Source organism: Limanda limanda, chromosome 7 (assembly GCF_963576545.1).
Source record: "Limanda limanda chromosome 7, fLimLim1.1, whole genome shotgun sequence".
Classification (NCBI taxonomy): Eukaryota; Metazoa; Chordata; class Actinopteri; order Pleuronectiformes; family Pleuronectidae; genus Limanda; species Limanda limanda.
In genome coordinates, this window is record NC_083642.1 from 17565159 (window position 1) to 17580582 (window position 15424).

The 15424-nt window shown below is 42.4% G+C and overlaps 1 protein-coding gene across 2 annotated transcripts in view; it reads left to right on the top strand.

Annotated features, from left to right (window-relative positions):
• LOC133005305 (thymocyte selection-associated high mobility group box protein TOX-like) overlaps positions 1-15424 on the top strand; it is a 78238-nt gene that overhangs the window by 22319 nt on the left and 40495 nt on the right. The window contains exons 2-3 of one of the 2 annotated variants that reach the window (XM_061074950.1): positions 6459-6551; positions 14956-15015. In XM_061074950.1, coding sequence (XP_060930933.1) covers positions 6459-6551; positions 14956-15015 — 153 coding nt within the window. The remainder of the gene's footprint in view (positions 1-6458; positions 6552-14955; positions 15016-15424) is intronic. The other variant, XM_061074951.1, reaches the window with a different exon arrangement.

Below are 15424 nucleotides of genomic sequence, written 5' to 3' on the forward strand. Positions count from 1 at the left end.
GAGGATGGGAATAAAACATGAGGAGGTGAAGAGGAGGAGCAGAGAGGAGGGATGGGAAGGAAATGACACACCGATGCTTTTTCCAATTCAGATGTTTGTTTACACAGGAAAATGGAATTTCCATAGGCTAATTATCTGCAGGAGATAACCTGCATTAAAGGTGTGTGCATGTAGGCTGTATTTGCATGTGCTGTAAATGGTGAGAGGGGTTGCAAAACTTACTTTGCTTTTCCTCAAAGTGTGAAAATAAGAGTGAAAGAACTATGAATTTCACAAGATTAGGCCGAATGACATTTAGCAAAGTTCGACAAACTACTTTGACAAATTACTTAAGACTCCCTCGCCTTGCACTCGAAGCGAGGTTAATTGCAACTCAGCTGCAGCGGAGCCAAGTAGAAACATTAGGTTCGGCTGAATAACAGGTGAATGCAAAGCAGGTCAATGCGTAGTCAAGTGTGGGCCTGCCAGCTGCTCTGTGGCCACACAATGGTGACACACACACACAAACACACACACAAACACACACACAGGTTAATGCTTTGCACACAACATACTACAGGAGCAGAGTAAACACGTAAACACAGCAATCTATTTTTATGTATTTCTTTTGTTTCAGTTCTGTTCAGTGAAGCAAATATTGCACCTAAACAGAATAATGTAAATAATCCCCACGAGCAGCAGCCACAACATTGAACTGGCAACTGGTTTTAATCTTGTGGCTGATAAAATGATGGATTTTAAATGTAGTGGTTTACAGTGCATTAACAAATGGTGAGACTGACATGTGGCTGAGGGGGGAAAAGAGGAAAAGACCAGAACCATCAAAGAAATGGTCTGAGAAACAAGTATCACCAAACAACTTATTCGAAAAAAACCACCTATGTAGCTGCAAATTGTTCCACAGTGTGCAATTGATATGTTAAAAAATTATTTGAAGATAAAAAAATCCCCTTGTCAATTTCACGATAAATGTCACGTTATTTTTCTTTTCAGTTTTTGCTAAAGGTTGTGGTTTTGGACTCGTCTTGAGGAGCAGAGAAGGACAAACACTTGTCAAAAGCTTAATGAAATCAGTCAGTTATCGGTGACACCCCTTCACCGTGCTTGCACAACGCATACGCACGATATCGATATACATTGCTATTGATGAAAATGACTTTGCGAGAATTATTGATATTGATGTTTTCATCGCTCAGCCGAACTATGGTGACCTCTTTCACAGTGAACACAGCACTTTGGGCCATATTATAAATGTAGTGAATACTATGCATAGTGTATTAAATATATATATGACCCTTTTACATTTTTTTGTAATAATGAATGGGTTTGTTAACAGTTCAATAAATGTCAGCCTTAACACTGACGCTATAAAAAGATAAAAAAAGAAGGAAAAGAAAAGTCCTTGACAAAAGAATATCTTGCTCTAAAGATATTTATTCTCCAGTCACTTCTACTAGGTCTCTCTCTCTCTCTCTCTCTCTCTCTCTCTCTCTCTCTCTCTCTCTCTCTCTCTCTCTCTCTCTCTCTCTCTCTCTCTCTCTCTCTCTCTCTCTCTCTCTCTCTGTCTCTCTCCATCTATCCTTCACTTTCATACAGTAACTCCTTGTCAGGTCTTTTAATCTAGCCTGGTGGCTGCGAGTGGAACAAGTTTTGCTGACAACCTTGTTCCACCGAAACGCCAAATCAAACTGTCTTTAATTTTCTCTACCATTGTAGCATGTAACAGGCCAAATCTCTCCCCCCTCTCTCACTCTCTCTCTTTCTCTCTTCAGAGTACAATAGCTGTTTTGCTCTGTGCGATCCCCCATTCTCTCTCCCTCACTCTTCTCCAGCACAAGGCTATGACATTGAGGGAATGTGATGTGATGTATTGTAGTGAATAATGTATTCTACGAGGATTGTACAGAGCGCATGGAGCAGATGGCAGCAGGTTGATCTGGATATGTGTGTGTGTGTGTGTGTGTGTGTGTGTTTAATGATGCCAGTGTGTGTATATGTGACATGTGTATGAGTGTGTGTCTGTGTGTGTGGGTGTGTGCTCACCCAGAATGGGGGAGGGGAAGGAGGAGAAGGAGAGAGGGAGAGTGGGGGTTGGTGTGTGTGCGTGTGTGTGTGTGTATGTGTGTCTATGTGAGCTTCCTTTGTGAGATAAAACATGCAAATGGTGGATTATTTTAATGCAGTTTTCTAGAGCCCTGAGCCTTAATCCCTAAAGCAGTTGAAATAAAAATAGTATATGTTTTCTTTCAAACTCTTTCCCTCCCTTCCTGCGTTTTATTCCCTGATAAGAACTTACAACTACCAGCTGTCTAGGAACGGGATCCTTTGCACTTTAATTTCTCTCTGGTGTAGTTACAGCCTAAGACTGATGATTACATCCAGATAGCATGGAACAGGCCAGAGCTAGTCAGGCCTTAACCACTCGCTACTCGATTGGAAGGATCGTTCCTCACCAGAAATTCTTGTGATTGAATGGTGATAACAATGTCGATGCTATGAATAGAGCCGAATGCTCGGTTTGTTACTTTGAGTGGCCTGCAGATATAAAATATGCGCATTTATAAACGCGTGCGCATGCTCGAGTACACTGACATATAAAGCCAAAAGAGTGTCAGGGTTAAAGTGCTTGAATTACAATGAGGCATTATAGTACTGACAGTTATCCATAGTTCATCTAGGGCATCTCAACTTTATAATATATATCTTATGATAAAGAAAAAGGCAAAAAATGCATTAGTTTTAAAATGTCTGAAAAGCACAAACAAGTATTTCTTATGACAAGTTTTCTCATGTGAAACCATGATCCAAATACGATGATCCACATCTGGTGCAGTAACTTAAGTTTTCTATATGGATCATGTGATGAATTCACATTAGTTGTTAAGAATGTAGAGAGATAGTAGAGAGACACAGGATGTGTGTTTAGCTTTCAGAGAGGATAAATAAAAGCATCATCATCTGTGGCTGAAGCACAATTAGTCGACTAAAGCACACAAACACACAGATGCACACTTCTCCCCCAGTATGAAGTTGTCCCCTATAGATGAAGCTAGCAGATGGTGGAATCTATTTACATTCACTTAGGTTATTCCGCAATTCCCTGCACTTAGCTGAGACTTTGTTTAGAAATATTTATAGGCGGCTGTGGCGTTTTCGCTCACTCTTGTTTGTCTTGGGAGAAAAGATAGAGGATGATAGCTTCATTACTTGCTCGGTTATGACACATTGATAGTTGGTTACTTGACCGTCGAACCTTCCTCTATTCGCCTATATATCCTTTTTCCTACCTGTTGGTTTCCCGTCTTGGGAGTTTGTAGTGTGATGCCCCGTGCTCTGCTCTCAGGTTCCCTCAGGCCTCCTGAAGGCTGATCAGCTATGTGGCAACAACAAGATATTCTAGGTGGCATGTTGGAGACTCTGGCAATTGGCCTGCAAATATATAATGCTATGTTATGTTGGGTGAGACAACACCACCACAAGCGTCCTTTCCCTGTAACCTCCCACAGTGTAGAGGCAAAAACAGAAAACATAATTGCTTTTAAACATGTTTTTAATCAGTTAATCATTATAAAAGTGCTTCTGCTTATTAGGATTTCCCTGAGCTATGGGGCTGAGTCTGAGCTATGTGGAAGAGAGGGAAGGGAAAACTCACTTCCTCGTCTCTCTCGTATAAGGGACAGCCAGCATAATTGAGTAAATGTATTTAAGTATTTGAGCGAGCGGATTCGGCCTCTCTGGGACGGTTGATATTGTACTTAGGAAGAATATTTCCCGAGGCAATTCATTAGCGGTAAATAATTGAGAGGCTCCGATAGTACGAAGGTGAAATGTCTGTTATTATTTCATGGAGTTTGTGTTCTTAGGGCGCTTCAGTTTAAGATTATTAAAAATGTACAAGGCTTCCCAGAAATTACTCACCCGAAAGATTCACAATGAGCACTAATGACTAACGATTCATCTTCCATTGTTTTGGAGCTCTGTGAGAGTGTTTTTCTGCACATTATCAATTCTATTTCTGCTTTTGGTAATGTTATTGTATTTTGTAAAGGATGTTATTCTACCCTCATGCCTTTTACATTTGTACATACTTAAAAAGGCCATCAACTACTTATGGCACCCGAAAATCAGCTATATGTCAGTGCGTTAGTGGGGGTGTTTGTTTGTGTGTTAGTGTGTGTGTGTGTGTGTGTGTGTGTGTGTGTGTGTGTGTGTCCTTGCCAAGGACTTTATCAGGAACACCTGGGCACCTGTCTATTCATGCAGTTATCCAATCCTTCAATCATGTGTTAATGTTCACATCAAACATCAGGATGAACTTCAAAACGTGATGTGAGTGACTTTGACCGTAGCGTGAGTGCTGTTGCCAGATGGGTTGTATTTTTTTCAATGCTGATCTCTTGGGACAAACAACAGTTTATGAAGATTGGTGCAAAATAAAACAAAAAACATCCAGTGAGAGGTATTTTTATGGATGGAAACACCATCTACAAGTTACTCAGGTAACCACATGTTACAACTGTGGTGAGCAGAAGTGAGCACTGGGACACTAATACCAATTATTCATCATTTGAATGTTTCTGCCATATCAAAAAGCAGAAGTGATCTCCAACAGTTTTCTGTAACCTGACAATGAGCTTAGATCACTTCAGAGCGCTCGGCAGTCACCAGATCTGAATCCATCTTTGCGTAGTGGCAGCATGAACGTGCAAATGCAAAACGTGATTCTGTTTTGTCAACACGGAGCTGAATTGACTGTTTTAAGAGCAAAGGGAGGCTTCAACCCGTTTTAGTTAGTTTTTTCTAATTACAGTGAGTGTACAGGGATTAAACTGAGCAACAGTCTTGGCAGCTCTCACTGTCAAACAAATACATCTGCTTCATCAGTGTTGAGTGCACGTGCATATATGTTTATTTAACCTCAGATAACTCATGCAAATTTCATTCGTTTACATGAACTTGCATTTAGCTTGTTTCTTTTCCCTGTTGAAAGGTTTTCTGTCTTTTGTTCGAAACTCTCTAGGTGATGTCTGTGCATGCTGCAGCTTATCATTTTAAATTGTCACCTAATGTTGGTTTTCCGGTGATGCAACTAAAAGGCCATTGAGGTTTTATTTAACATCTTAGACACCCACACACCACCATGTGACAGCCAAGAAATGGGGGAGCATCTGAAGGTCTGAAGGGTTATTCACAGCACTGCATGTACTATAATAGCAGGATTTGTTTAGCACGTGGTCCGTGGTCTGGGCACAAGAACTGTTTGTCCTTACCAAGTCAACAATTGTGTATAGTTACATAGTGTTTGATATAATGCTGACACATGTGGTTGGGCTGCTTTTTTTTTTTTTATGCCATGCTACCAGCTTCACTGCAGAGACGACAATTTCGCTTGGTCTCTCCGTTTGTCATCCCATTAGCATTTTTTGCTAAACAAGTTGGTCCAGTGTAAAATATTGAAGTGATGCAGTTAATGTGCACATTCATGTTCCCCAGAGGATGAATCCTCACATTATTGGACTTTCCCTGGGTTTTCATCTTGTGCTACCAGAAGTTTAAAAGTTTAAATTCTCCAATAATTTATCTGTTGACAAAATACCTTTTAAGCCAATGAGGAAATAATTCCACCATAGCATATTGGACGTTGCAAGTTTACAGAGGAGCAAGCCATTTGATTTGGGGAGCAACATGTTTCCACCCTCTGATCAAATTACATTTTTGCATTCTCCTGTAACCCACCTTGTTCCATTAGAAGAGTGCTATAAAAATAAAGTGTATCATTAATATAATTGGCAGACAGATTTTTCTGTTATAGAAAAAGCCTGATTTCCATTGTCTCCCTGGGCTTTAAACCTGTAGTCTTGTTTCTCTGAAGTTCATCATGTGATTACATTCGCTGATGTTCGCATGTCAAACAAACAATCCAAGTTGTATTAGATTACTCTCACTGTCACATGACCCCAAGATGGTTGCACTGATCACGGCGAAAGAGCAAACCCACTGGTTGCTCGATGACATCCCTGTAGTCTCCAGCTCCTTGGCTCAGTGCCAGCGTTCAAGCCCACCGTCTTGTCGGGGGGGTTTGTGTGTACGCCTGTCAGTGTGTGTGTGAGAGAGCAGGGAGGTGGGCACGGGGAGGAGGCGTGTTCGGGGTGGAGGGGATGTCAGCTCATTAACCTCCATTCTTCCCCTAGCATGGCGCCGCGTAGAGTCACTGTGTAAGTCTCATGTCATTACTCCTCCCCCCTGCACGCGTGCGCTCGGGATGAGGGGAAGAGGGGAGCTATGGGAGGAGGGAAAGGTTCACGAGGGAGGTGGGGGGGGCCCTTGACATGTTCTTTTACAAATGCCCTGCTTGTACCTCGCAAACTAAAGCCCCGCCATCTCCTTTCCTTCCCCACTTTTGTCTTCTCTGTCTCTTCTGTTTCTCTCCTCCCTGCTGTCTCTCTCTCTAACCACAGGCCCGGTACAGTGTGGGTGAACGAGCAGTTAGGCTCCACACTGCCTCCGCTCCAGGAATCAATCCATCTAGGAAAAGACATCCCATTGCTGTGGTGAGATACAGTAGCCAAGGCCCTACTTTCTTAAACCTCCTACCTTTGCTCTAGGTATTTGATTTGGAAAGGTGTACCACAAGGTACTGACCTGGGCCCAGTGGTGCTCTTTAGAGGCTCCAAACTGAGGAGAGAGTTGAGAATAAATTGCTCATCATTGACACACATATTTACTTAAACTGCTTACACCTTGCAAGAAAACAGTCAGGCACATACTGTCCATATTTCTCATATTTCATATTTGCGGACACATTTAAAACAATATTATTCTACATATTCGTCCGCACGGTGCAAATACTGCAAGCATTTACAGGCAATACCAGACACACTAACCGGGAATTACACATCATCTCAAGAGTTCTTTATCGCAGCAATGTATGTGTGAAAACATATAAAGGTGTGAATTACGCCCTGAAGCTGTTACAGGCAGGTCACACTGTTCGGACATCCATGGTAACAGTTTACGTCTGAAACTGAAAGCACCTTTGACAAGTGACAATCTGTAAAGTTTTTATTAAATTATCAATTAATGACTGTAAAAATATCTTACAGTGAGGAAACACAATGCAAAAAACACAATTTCTCAGAATCTAGATGTTAGATATTGTTGCAGTGCACTTCCCTGTTTAATAAACTGTAGAAGCGTGTTTCATGTTAATGTATGTGCATGCATTAGCACCTTGTATAACTCCATGTCATGTGCATCCTGTTAAGATAAAATATATATAGCACAAACCAACACATATCCAAAACCTTTTGTATTTCTCCCAACACAGAACACACCCATGGAAATATACTGATATGTGCTCGTAATGATTTATTTTAGTAGCTGCCAGTTTTCTCCCTTTGCTCTTTTATACTTTATTCTATGTAGAGGCAAGAGAGCAGAAGATTGCAATAAGATAACCAATTATATGCTAGAGGAAACCAGACTTTTTTTCCCCTGCTGCAGTTATCTGATGCTGCGGTGAGCAGAGGCAAAGGTCTGGGGTAATGTGACATTCACTCTGCCCTTTATCTTCTCTCTTTGCTGTTTACCCCAGTCAGTTAAAAGTGGCTTATGTTCTCATCCTCTCCTGCTGCCAGAGAAACCTCACTGACATCGTCGCTTGTAGAAATATGCACATACTGTACGCACACATGTTTGACACACACACACACACACACACACGCACGCATTCTTCCCCTAGACACTATGTGTCAGGTAGACTGGTGGGATAACTACTTTCGTCCCTGTAGCGCCCCTATTGTTAAGAATAGCCCTGCTGCACCTGCTGAGGCTAGCTCCTAATTGCATGCGATGCCACCGAGCGTGATGCTAAGGAGGTGTTTCCAAGCAATGGTTAACAGCCAGGCGGTTGAAAGCCACCGTGGCAGGATGAGGGAGGTCGTGTGGGTGGCACATTGGTCTGACATACAGTCTTTTTTTCTGTTACACCTTTGCACGTGCACTCACACGTGGTGTACTACATGGTTTTGACCTCATTTGCCCTCTGTTCTAGGTGGTGCTCAAATAGACTGATACTGATAACACACAATACAACTTTGTGTTGACTTATTGTACCTGTGATTGACAGTGCACCTGTCACAGGCTGAACTGGGAGATTTTAAACAGAGGTTCATTTAGCTTTTAGACGTCAATATAGTAAAAAAATCGTTGGTGTCTAGGGGAAGAAATAACTTACAAACTCAACACCAACATATTATCACATTTTAGGCTGTTTTGCTAACTTGTTTGCGAACAGTTGCTAATTTACACATCCCATAGATGCTGTATGGACAACAGAAGAGACCTTTAGAAGTCATGTTTCTGGCCATTTGTAGAATGTTAAGTATAGAACCCCCCCCCCCCCCCCCTATTTCACCCTGTTTAAGTCTCCACCAACTGCTGAGAGATATATTTGGCTCCTTAACTGCTAAACGCTCCACGATGTTCACCGCCAGCCGCTGTCTGTGTTCTGTCTGCTGTTTGCTGCTGAGAACAGAACTGCGAGGGGAAAGTTGAGACTGAGGGAATTAATGTGCCACAATATGTTTTTGAAACAACCACAGACTTGGCAACTTGGAAAATATGTGTCAGCTGCGAGCTGGTTACCGATGCCATGTAACATGATTTCTGTGTTTTTCAAGTGCTAATTGTTAAAACCATTTTTTTCTGTTACTGCTATTTGCAGCCACAAAGACATTGTTACTTACTACTTGTTAACTTCAATTTCACACAGCTGCTATTATTATACTATTATTATTATTTCTAATTCTCTTTGTTTTGACTTCTCTTTGTAGAGAAATTATACAATCAATAGAAACCACTTATTTTTTAAACTGTTTTGATGATTGATACTTTAACTAAATCAGACTGGAGAATGAAATATAAAGTTAAAAATAAAAAACCCTCTTTTTTCTTTTAAAGCCTTCGACTGTGCGTCACCCCCCACTCTTTATTTCTCCATCGTGCTGTGAATCTACTAACTACCAGTGAACCTGAGTTCACAGTGGAAACAGAACTTTATTTAGCACCACACCGCCTGGCCTCCACGCAAGCATGCACACACACACACCCCAACACACGCACACACACGTACCAACACACGCACATACACACATCCACACACAAACACAGCTTTTCTCCTCAATCTCTCCTCCTTTCTCTCAACATCTCTGCTGTGACAGTTGGTTCAGTTTTGCGGTTGCTCCACTGCAACAGAAAGTGGATGAATGAGAGCTCCAGCCGGCCTTTTTTCATTTTTTACACATCACACGGTGTAGGTGGAGCCGGAAGCAGTTGGAACCTGTATTGTGTCTCTTTGTGAAGAATCTTTAATTTTTTGCAAGCTGTTGCTGACAGGCAAGGTCGCCATGTGTTTCTGCACAGCTCTTTTGTTTCTCTATGAAATGCTTTAGAACAAATCACAACAAATGGAGCTGATGCTCATTAGATGTGAGCTGACAGATTTCACCATCACAGACTATTTCAATATTTATTCAAAATCCTCAGCTGTACAGGTGATGCAGTTTGTCTTTAAACACTCCAGAAACGGCCCTTGAGGGAAATTTAACTCTGCCCCGATGAGGTTTCCAAGACCTCTGACTAAATACTTTCTAGGATGGCTTCAGGCCAGCGAATTCCCAACAGAATTCCATCAAAATCCCACTCTGCGATACAGGAAGGTGCTCCGTGTATCTTGTCGTTATCTGATCGTGCCTGGTGTCTGTGTGTGGTCCACTGACTGGAGCGCAGTCCAAACAAACACAGACTGGGTTTTGCATATGAAAATGAAGCATGCAGTCGATAAAGGTGAGCATACATAAGATGTAAGGGCGTTGGTGGTTGTGACCCCAGTGCTGCTGCAGCTGAGTGTGCACATGCAGTGTGTGCATGTAGTGTGTAGTGTGTGTGTGTGTAGGATCAAACTCTCACACCCAGGAAGAGGCCCTGTTTCCCTTATCTAACGACAACAGAGCATGTGTCGCCATGGCCACAGGCTGTGCTTTTTATGGGCTTTGTGTGTGTGTGTGTATGTGTGTGTGCGCGCGTGTCATGTTCATTGTTTGCCCATGTTCATTGTTTGCTTGGGGCGTGGTGCAAACCCAGAATTGTTACTATAGTCTCTCTTCTCTCCCTCTTCCTCTCTCCTCCTTCCATACAACCCTGAACGTCTATCTACTCCGGCTTCCTTTCTTTCAGTCTTTCTTTCTCTCTTTGCTCTCCGTCACTCTCTTTGTCTTTCACTCCTGTGTCTGTCTGCTGTCTGCCTGTCTTTCCGCCTTATCCTCTCATCTATCTTCCAACCGGCTGTGACAAGTTAGGCAGCATCAAAATTCAGCGGCACATTGTCTCAGGTTCAGGTTTGTTGGGTCGCTCCTACGGCTTAATTGAACAGAGGACGAGGTAGAGAGAAGGAGAGAGATGTAAAAAGAGAAATGAAGAGAAGAGGGGGGAAGATGAGCAAGAAGGGTGCTCAAACAGGCATACATATTGCATGAGTCCCCCCCACCCACCACCACCACCACCACACCCTTTTCTTCACAGAATGGCTGTGTACTGTTCTGGGCTTATTAATTCCGCTCGGTGAGAGAATTATTTTTAGAGACTTGTGCTGGCAAAGGCTTTTAAAGTCACAAGTATTACACGTTCTGTGTATATATTCCCTTTTATACATCGGCAACTTCTAAAAGTTTGTTGTGGTTGTTCATCAGTGTGATGATGTTTTCTTAATTTTTTTTGTTCGCCTCTTTGTTAAAGACTTATTCAGATGTTACGATGGTGAACTTGAATGTTGATAACATTTAAAATATATATTTTTTTATCTCAAACCCACCTTTTCATATATATGAAATTATATGTCCCTTACTATGTAGGCTATGATATGGCTGTAAAGCTCAGTGTTGGAGGATACTGTTAAAATGATGGCAATTGCCCTGTTAGAATAAGATAATAATATTCATAGAATATTATACTGTCATTATTTTAAGGCCTTATCTTATAAGCATCTTTTTTTAGCTGATCAAGGTGGATATTGCTCTACTTTAAATATGTTTACTATATAACAATGCGCCATCATTTATAAGACAACCCAATGCTTTGCATGTAAAATCTTATTTTTCAGAAAAGACATTATAGCTGACAAATAAATGTACTGAAGTTAAAAGTTCAATACATGTTACATTAGTGTATAAGAACATTTTTGTTGCACTTGAAGTAAAAGTAAACTTTTTTTTAGGAACAGGTACTAGAGCAACATTCTACCACTGGTTCAAGGCAAACCAGTATAAATAAAGATTTGTATAAGCTGTAGTTATTATATACATTACAATGCTTGTTGTTGTTGTTTGTTCCATTAGATCCCATCATCTATGTTATGTCAATAATGCATAGATCATTGTTTTTTTAAATTTAAAGATTACCTTATTTTTGTTTTTCATCAGATCATTTTTCTCTCTAATTACCGGACAGTTATGACATTACGCATACAAACAGGCAGTTTATCTCCACCCCACCCCCTTCACAAACAGATGTTGCCTCGCAGGCTTTATGAGGAGCTTATATGAATTGTCCATCAATCAAAGAAAAAGCTTCGGTGGAGTCTGTAATTTTGCCTCCGATCCTTCCATCAAGCGTCTCACCGGTGCACTCGGAGATGAAAAGATCCCAGCATTGTATTGCACCATTAGCACTGTGTAAATATTACATGTTTTCCCTGGATATGCTAGTTAGCATTACTTCCACCTTGTGGCTTCATTATTTTTGAAATGCTCTGCTTTGTCGATGATTTCGAGGCCTGACCTAGTTCTGGGACTCACTCTCGCTCTGCATCTCTCTCTCTCTCTCTCTCTCTCTCTGTCACTGTCTCTACTTCCTCACTTTTATTTCTCATACACTCTCTCTCCGCTGCTTTTTCATTGTTTCTCCTCCTCATTTTCTTCTCGCACTCAATCGGGCTGATCTACGTCTTTGTCATTTATTCATTGTCTTTCTCTATTTACTACCTCAGCATCGCCTTCATCCTTTCAATCCCCCTCTTTTCCGTTACTCTCGTTCTTCTCCTCTCATGTATGCATTCTTTTTTTTTCTCAATTTGTCTATCTTCCACGACCTATAATTATTTTTCTGTATTCCCACTCCCCTCCCTCCGCCCCTCCTCTGTCTTCTCTCCTTCTTCTCCGCGTTTTTATTCTCCTCTCACAGCCGCACGTGTGTCACGGAGGGAAACATCGCGAGCAGTGGTCCCTGCTGAACAATTACCATGCAAAGCAATCCAAATAGAGATGTTTGCCGAAAACAACATGTGTGTAATTACTGCTTAATGAGGCCCTTGTCTCAGGCAGAATGCCCAATTAGACTGCCGATGAGAAAGCGAAGCCAGGGCCCAGCGAAGAAAGAGAGGGAAGAGGGGGGAAAGAGGGGTAGGGAGGGAGATGGAGAGGTAGAGAGGGAGGTTGCAACATGGAGAGAGAGAGCGAGGTGGGGACGATGGGAACATGCATGGGAGAGGAGACGGAGGAGAGAGGAAGAGGCAAGGTGGAGATGAGAAGGAGAGCAGAAGACGAACGGTGGGAACGAGTGAGAAGAGGAGGAGGGAGAAAGTGAGGAGAAGGGGAACATCAGAGAGGGGAGAAAATGATTTCTGCAGTAAATGTGGAGTAATGGCTGAGCTGATAACATTGAGCTCAGGATAAATTGGCATTTTAAGTGGGAGAGCGAGGTAGCGCAAAAGGAGAGCTATCAAGAGAGGAGCAGGGGGAAACCGCTTTACATTGCAATATATGGGCAGCCATGTTGAAGCACAAAATGGCTGACCTTTCTGGGCTGTCTTTGGCCTTTTCGGCGGTTATTATATTACAGATGTAATTGGTGAAAATAAGCATCGGCTGACCTCATTTCTCCCTTTAGAGCCGAACAAAACAACAACAAGCACTCAAGCAGTAATCAAAATGAGCTGAATTATAAGATGTGGCAGTGTTTTGTGGTTGAAAATGGCATTATTCAGCGATTGCACTCCCTTGTCACCCCAGAGGAGCTCATCCTTAAGAAGCTCTCACAATGGCTTTACATCACACTGAAATCAAAGTGGATTTCAATGGGATGAATTTGCTCGGGCAGGAGAGAACGAGAGGCTCTCATGTGTGGAGCAAAGAGTTTATTGCAGATATGTCACCAAGGTCAACATCACTTTGGCCCCTTCTCCGCGAGCTGCAGTCGCTTCTCGCTGCGGCTGAGTCAGGTGATAGATGCTGCCGTGCCTAATCAAGCACATCAGCATCTTTTTTCCCCTGGCATTGCTTTGAACAATTAGTCAGCATTCAGTTTCACTCTGAACAAACATGTATTTTAGTACTGCTAGTGTTGGGGCTCGGTCTAACTGTGAAAGGTGTGAATGAGGCTTAAATGCAGCGTACGTGTTCGCAGCGCTGTTGTGTTTGATGTTTAATGTAAATGTAATCATTAGAATAACCAAGTGAATCCTCACAAGGGTTTCCATGATATGCATCGTTAACCAAGCGTTGCCCCAAGGCAGGCGCTCATTCCCCCGGCCTCTCTCCTGCGATAATGCACTGTAATTTCTCTTTCTCACCACTCACATGCTCATTTAGCTTCTTCGACGTTTTCCCCGTCTACCAGTGTAGATATTAGATTTCACCCCCCCCTAGGAATTCTGCCCATTTCCGTCCATTAGTCCACCTTACAGTTGTTGGGCATTGTTTTGAGCAGGTATAGCTTGATGATCCATTTTGTGCTCACTCATATCCAGCGCAAGTTTTTCTTCGGTTGCTTTCTCCGCAGGCACAAAAGCAGATCACCCCCGAATGAAAAGGGCCCCCTATATCTTCACATCTGAGGAATTTGACATGGAATGCTGCGTCTAGTTTGATCATGTTGTGTCTGCTCGTCTGTTCCCTGGTTTTCGGTGCACTGGTATCACAAAGAATGACCTCAGTCAACAAACAAAAAAGGAGGCTTAGGTTGACATGTTGAGTTTCTGTGTGTGTGAGAGAGAGAGAAAAGAGAGAGAGAGAGAGAGAGAGAGAGAGAGAGAGAGAGAGAGTTCATGAGTGTTATTACCCAGACCAGTCAAGGTTTGTTCCATTTGCTGCAACTATGGTGTGACAAAGCTTGATGCCTTTGGAAGCCAAGGGCATTTCATAATATAGCTTTTTTCTAAACATGGTGGCTTTATATCAGTCACCTTGGTTTGGTTACTGAGCTGTTCGTGGGCCAGAATCTTCTTTTCTCTGGGGCTACACTTAAAACTGGATCTATGTTTTCTTTCCAGTCGACTCAGTGCTGATGTCAGTGGAGAATTCCTCTGGGATTTATCTCGCCAACACATTCGAAATTAGACCTTGCACGGTGCATGTATAGTCCTCGACCGGTGACCCGGACATGTTTCCCAGCTCCCTCGGGGGTCATGGTCATTTATTGTTACGGGATTCCTCACCCTGTGTCAAACTGTGTTTTGGCACCTGCAGTAAGTGACCTTTCAATGCCTGATTAGCTCAGTCCTGAAGACACAGCAGACCCTTAACGTCTGGCACACACGTACACAACTACAGGGACAGACACACACAGCCTTTACTACGGTATGCTCTCACAGATTCATTCACACGTATTCTCCCCCCCCCACACACACACAGAAGGAAAGAATGAGCAGAGCCCACAGGGAAAAGCCCAACTTTCGTCACTCTGCTCATGTAGCCTAATTACCAGCCCGCTGACGAACAGTAATTACCCTCACTGCCATGCCACCACAAGGTTTAACCAAAGTGACAAAGTCATTAGTCTCACACTACAGGCCACCCGTAAAGAGCTTCCCTTCTTCACACCTCCTCCCAGAGTTTTTTTTCTTTTCCCCAAACCTCATTTTGCATAAAACATTAATATCTCCTCTCTGTCTTCTGTCCACAGTTTGATGGTGACAACATGTACATGAATGACAATAACCAAGAGTTTCGGTCACCAAACCAGGTAAGGCATCCCACTCTTTCTCCTGTCAACACTACAGACCATGACCAGGAAATTATTATGTGCAAACTTGTTAGAAAAGGTTCTTATTAACTGAAGGTGTGAACTAAACTGAAATGTTTGACATCATTTAATTTATTTATTTAAAGCTGTGAATCAAGCCAGTATATGATTATTTTTAATCATAACATATGTTTGAAGACCTTTCCACCAATATGTGGAAAAGTACACGATGCATTCACGTAGTTGAAGATGTGCTTCTTCCTGATCTGTCTTGTTGCTCAGGTTCCACCACTCAGGGCTAGACAGGCAGGATTGATGGAAAACAGATTTGTATCCACGCCAGCAGCTTGGCCCTAGTGATGAAGTGCTGTCAGACTGTCTGTCTGTCACTACACCACTTTGGTTAAGC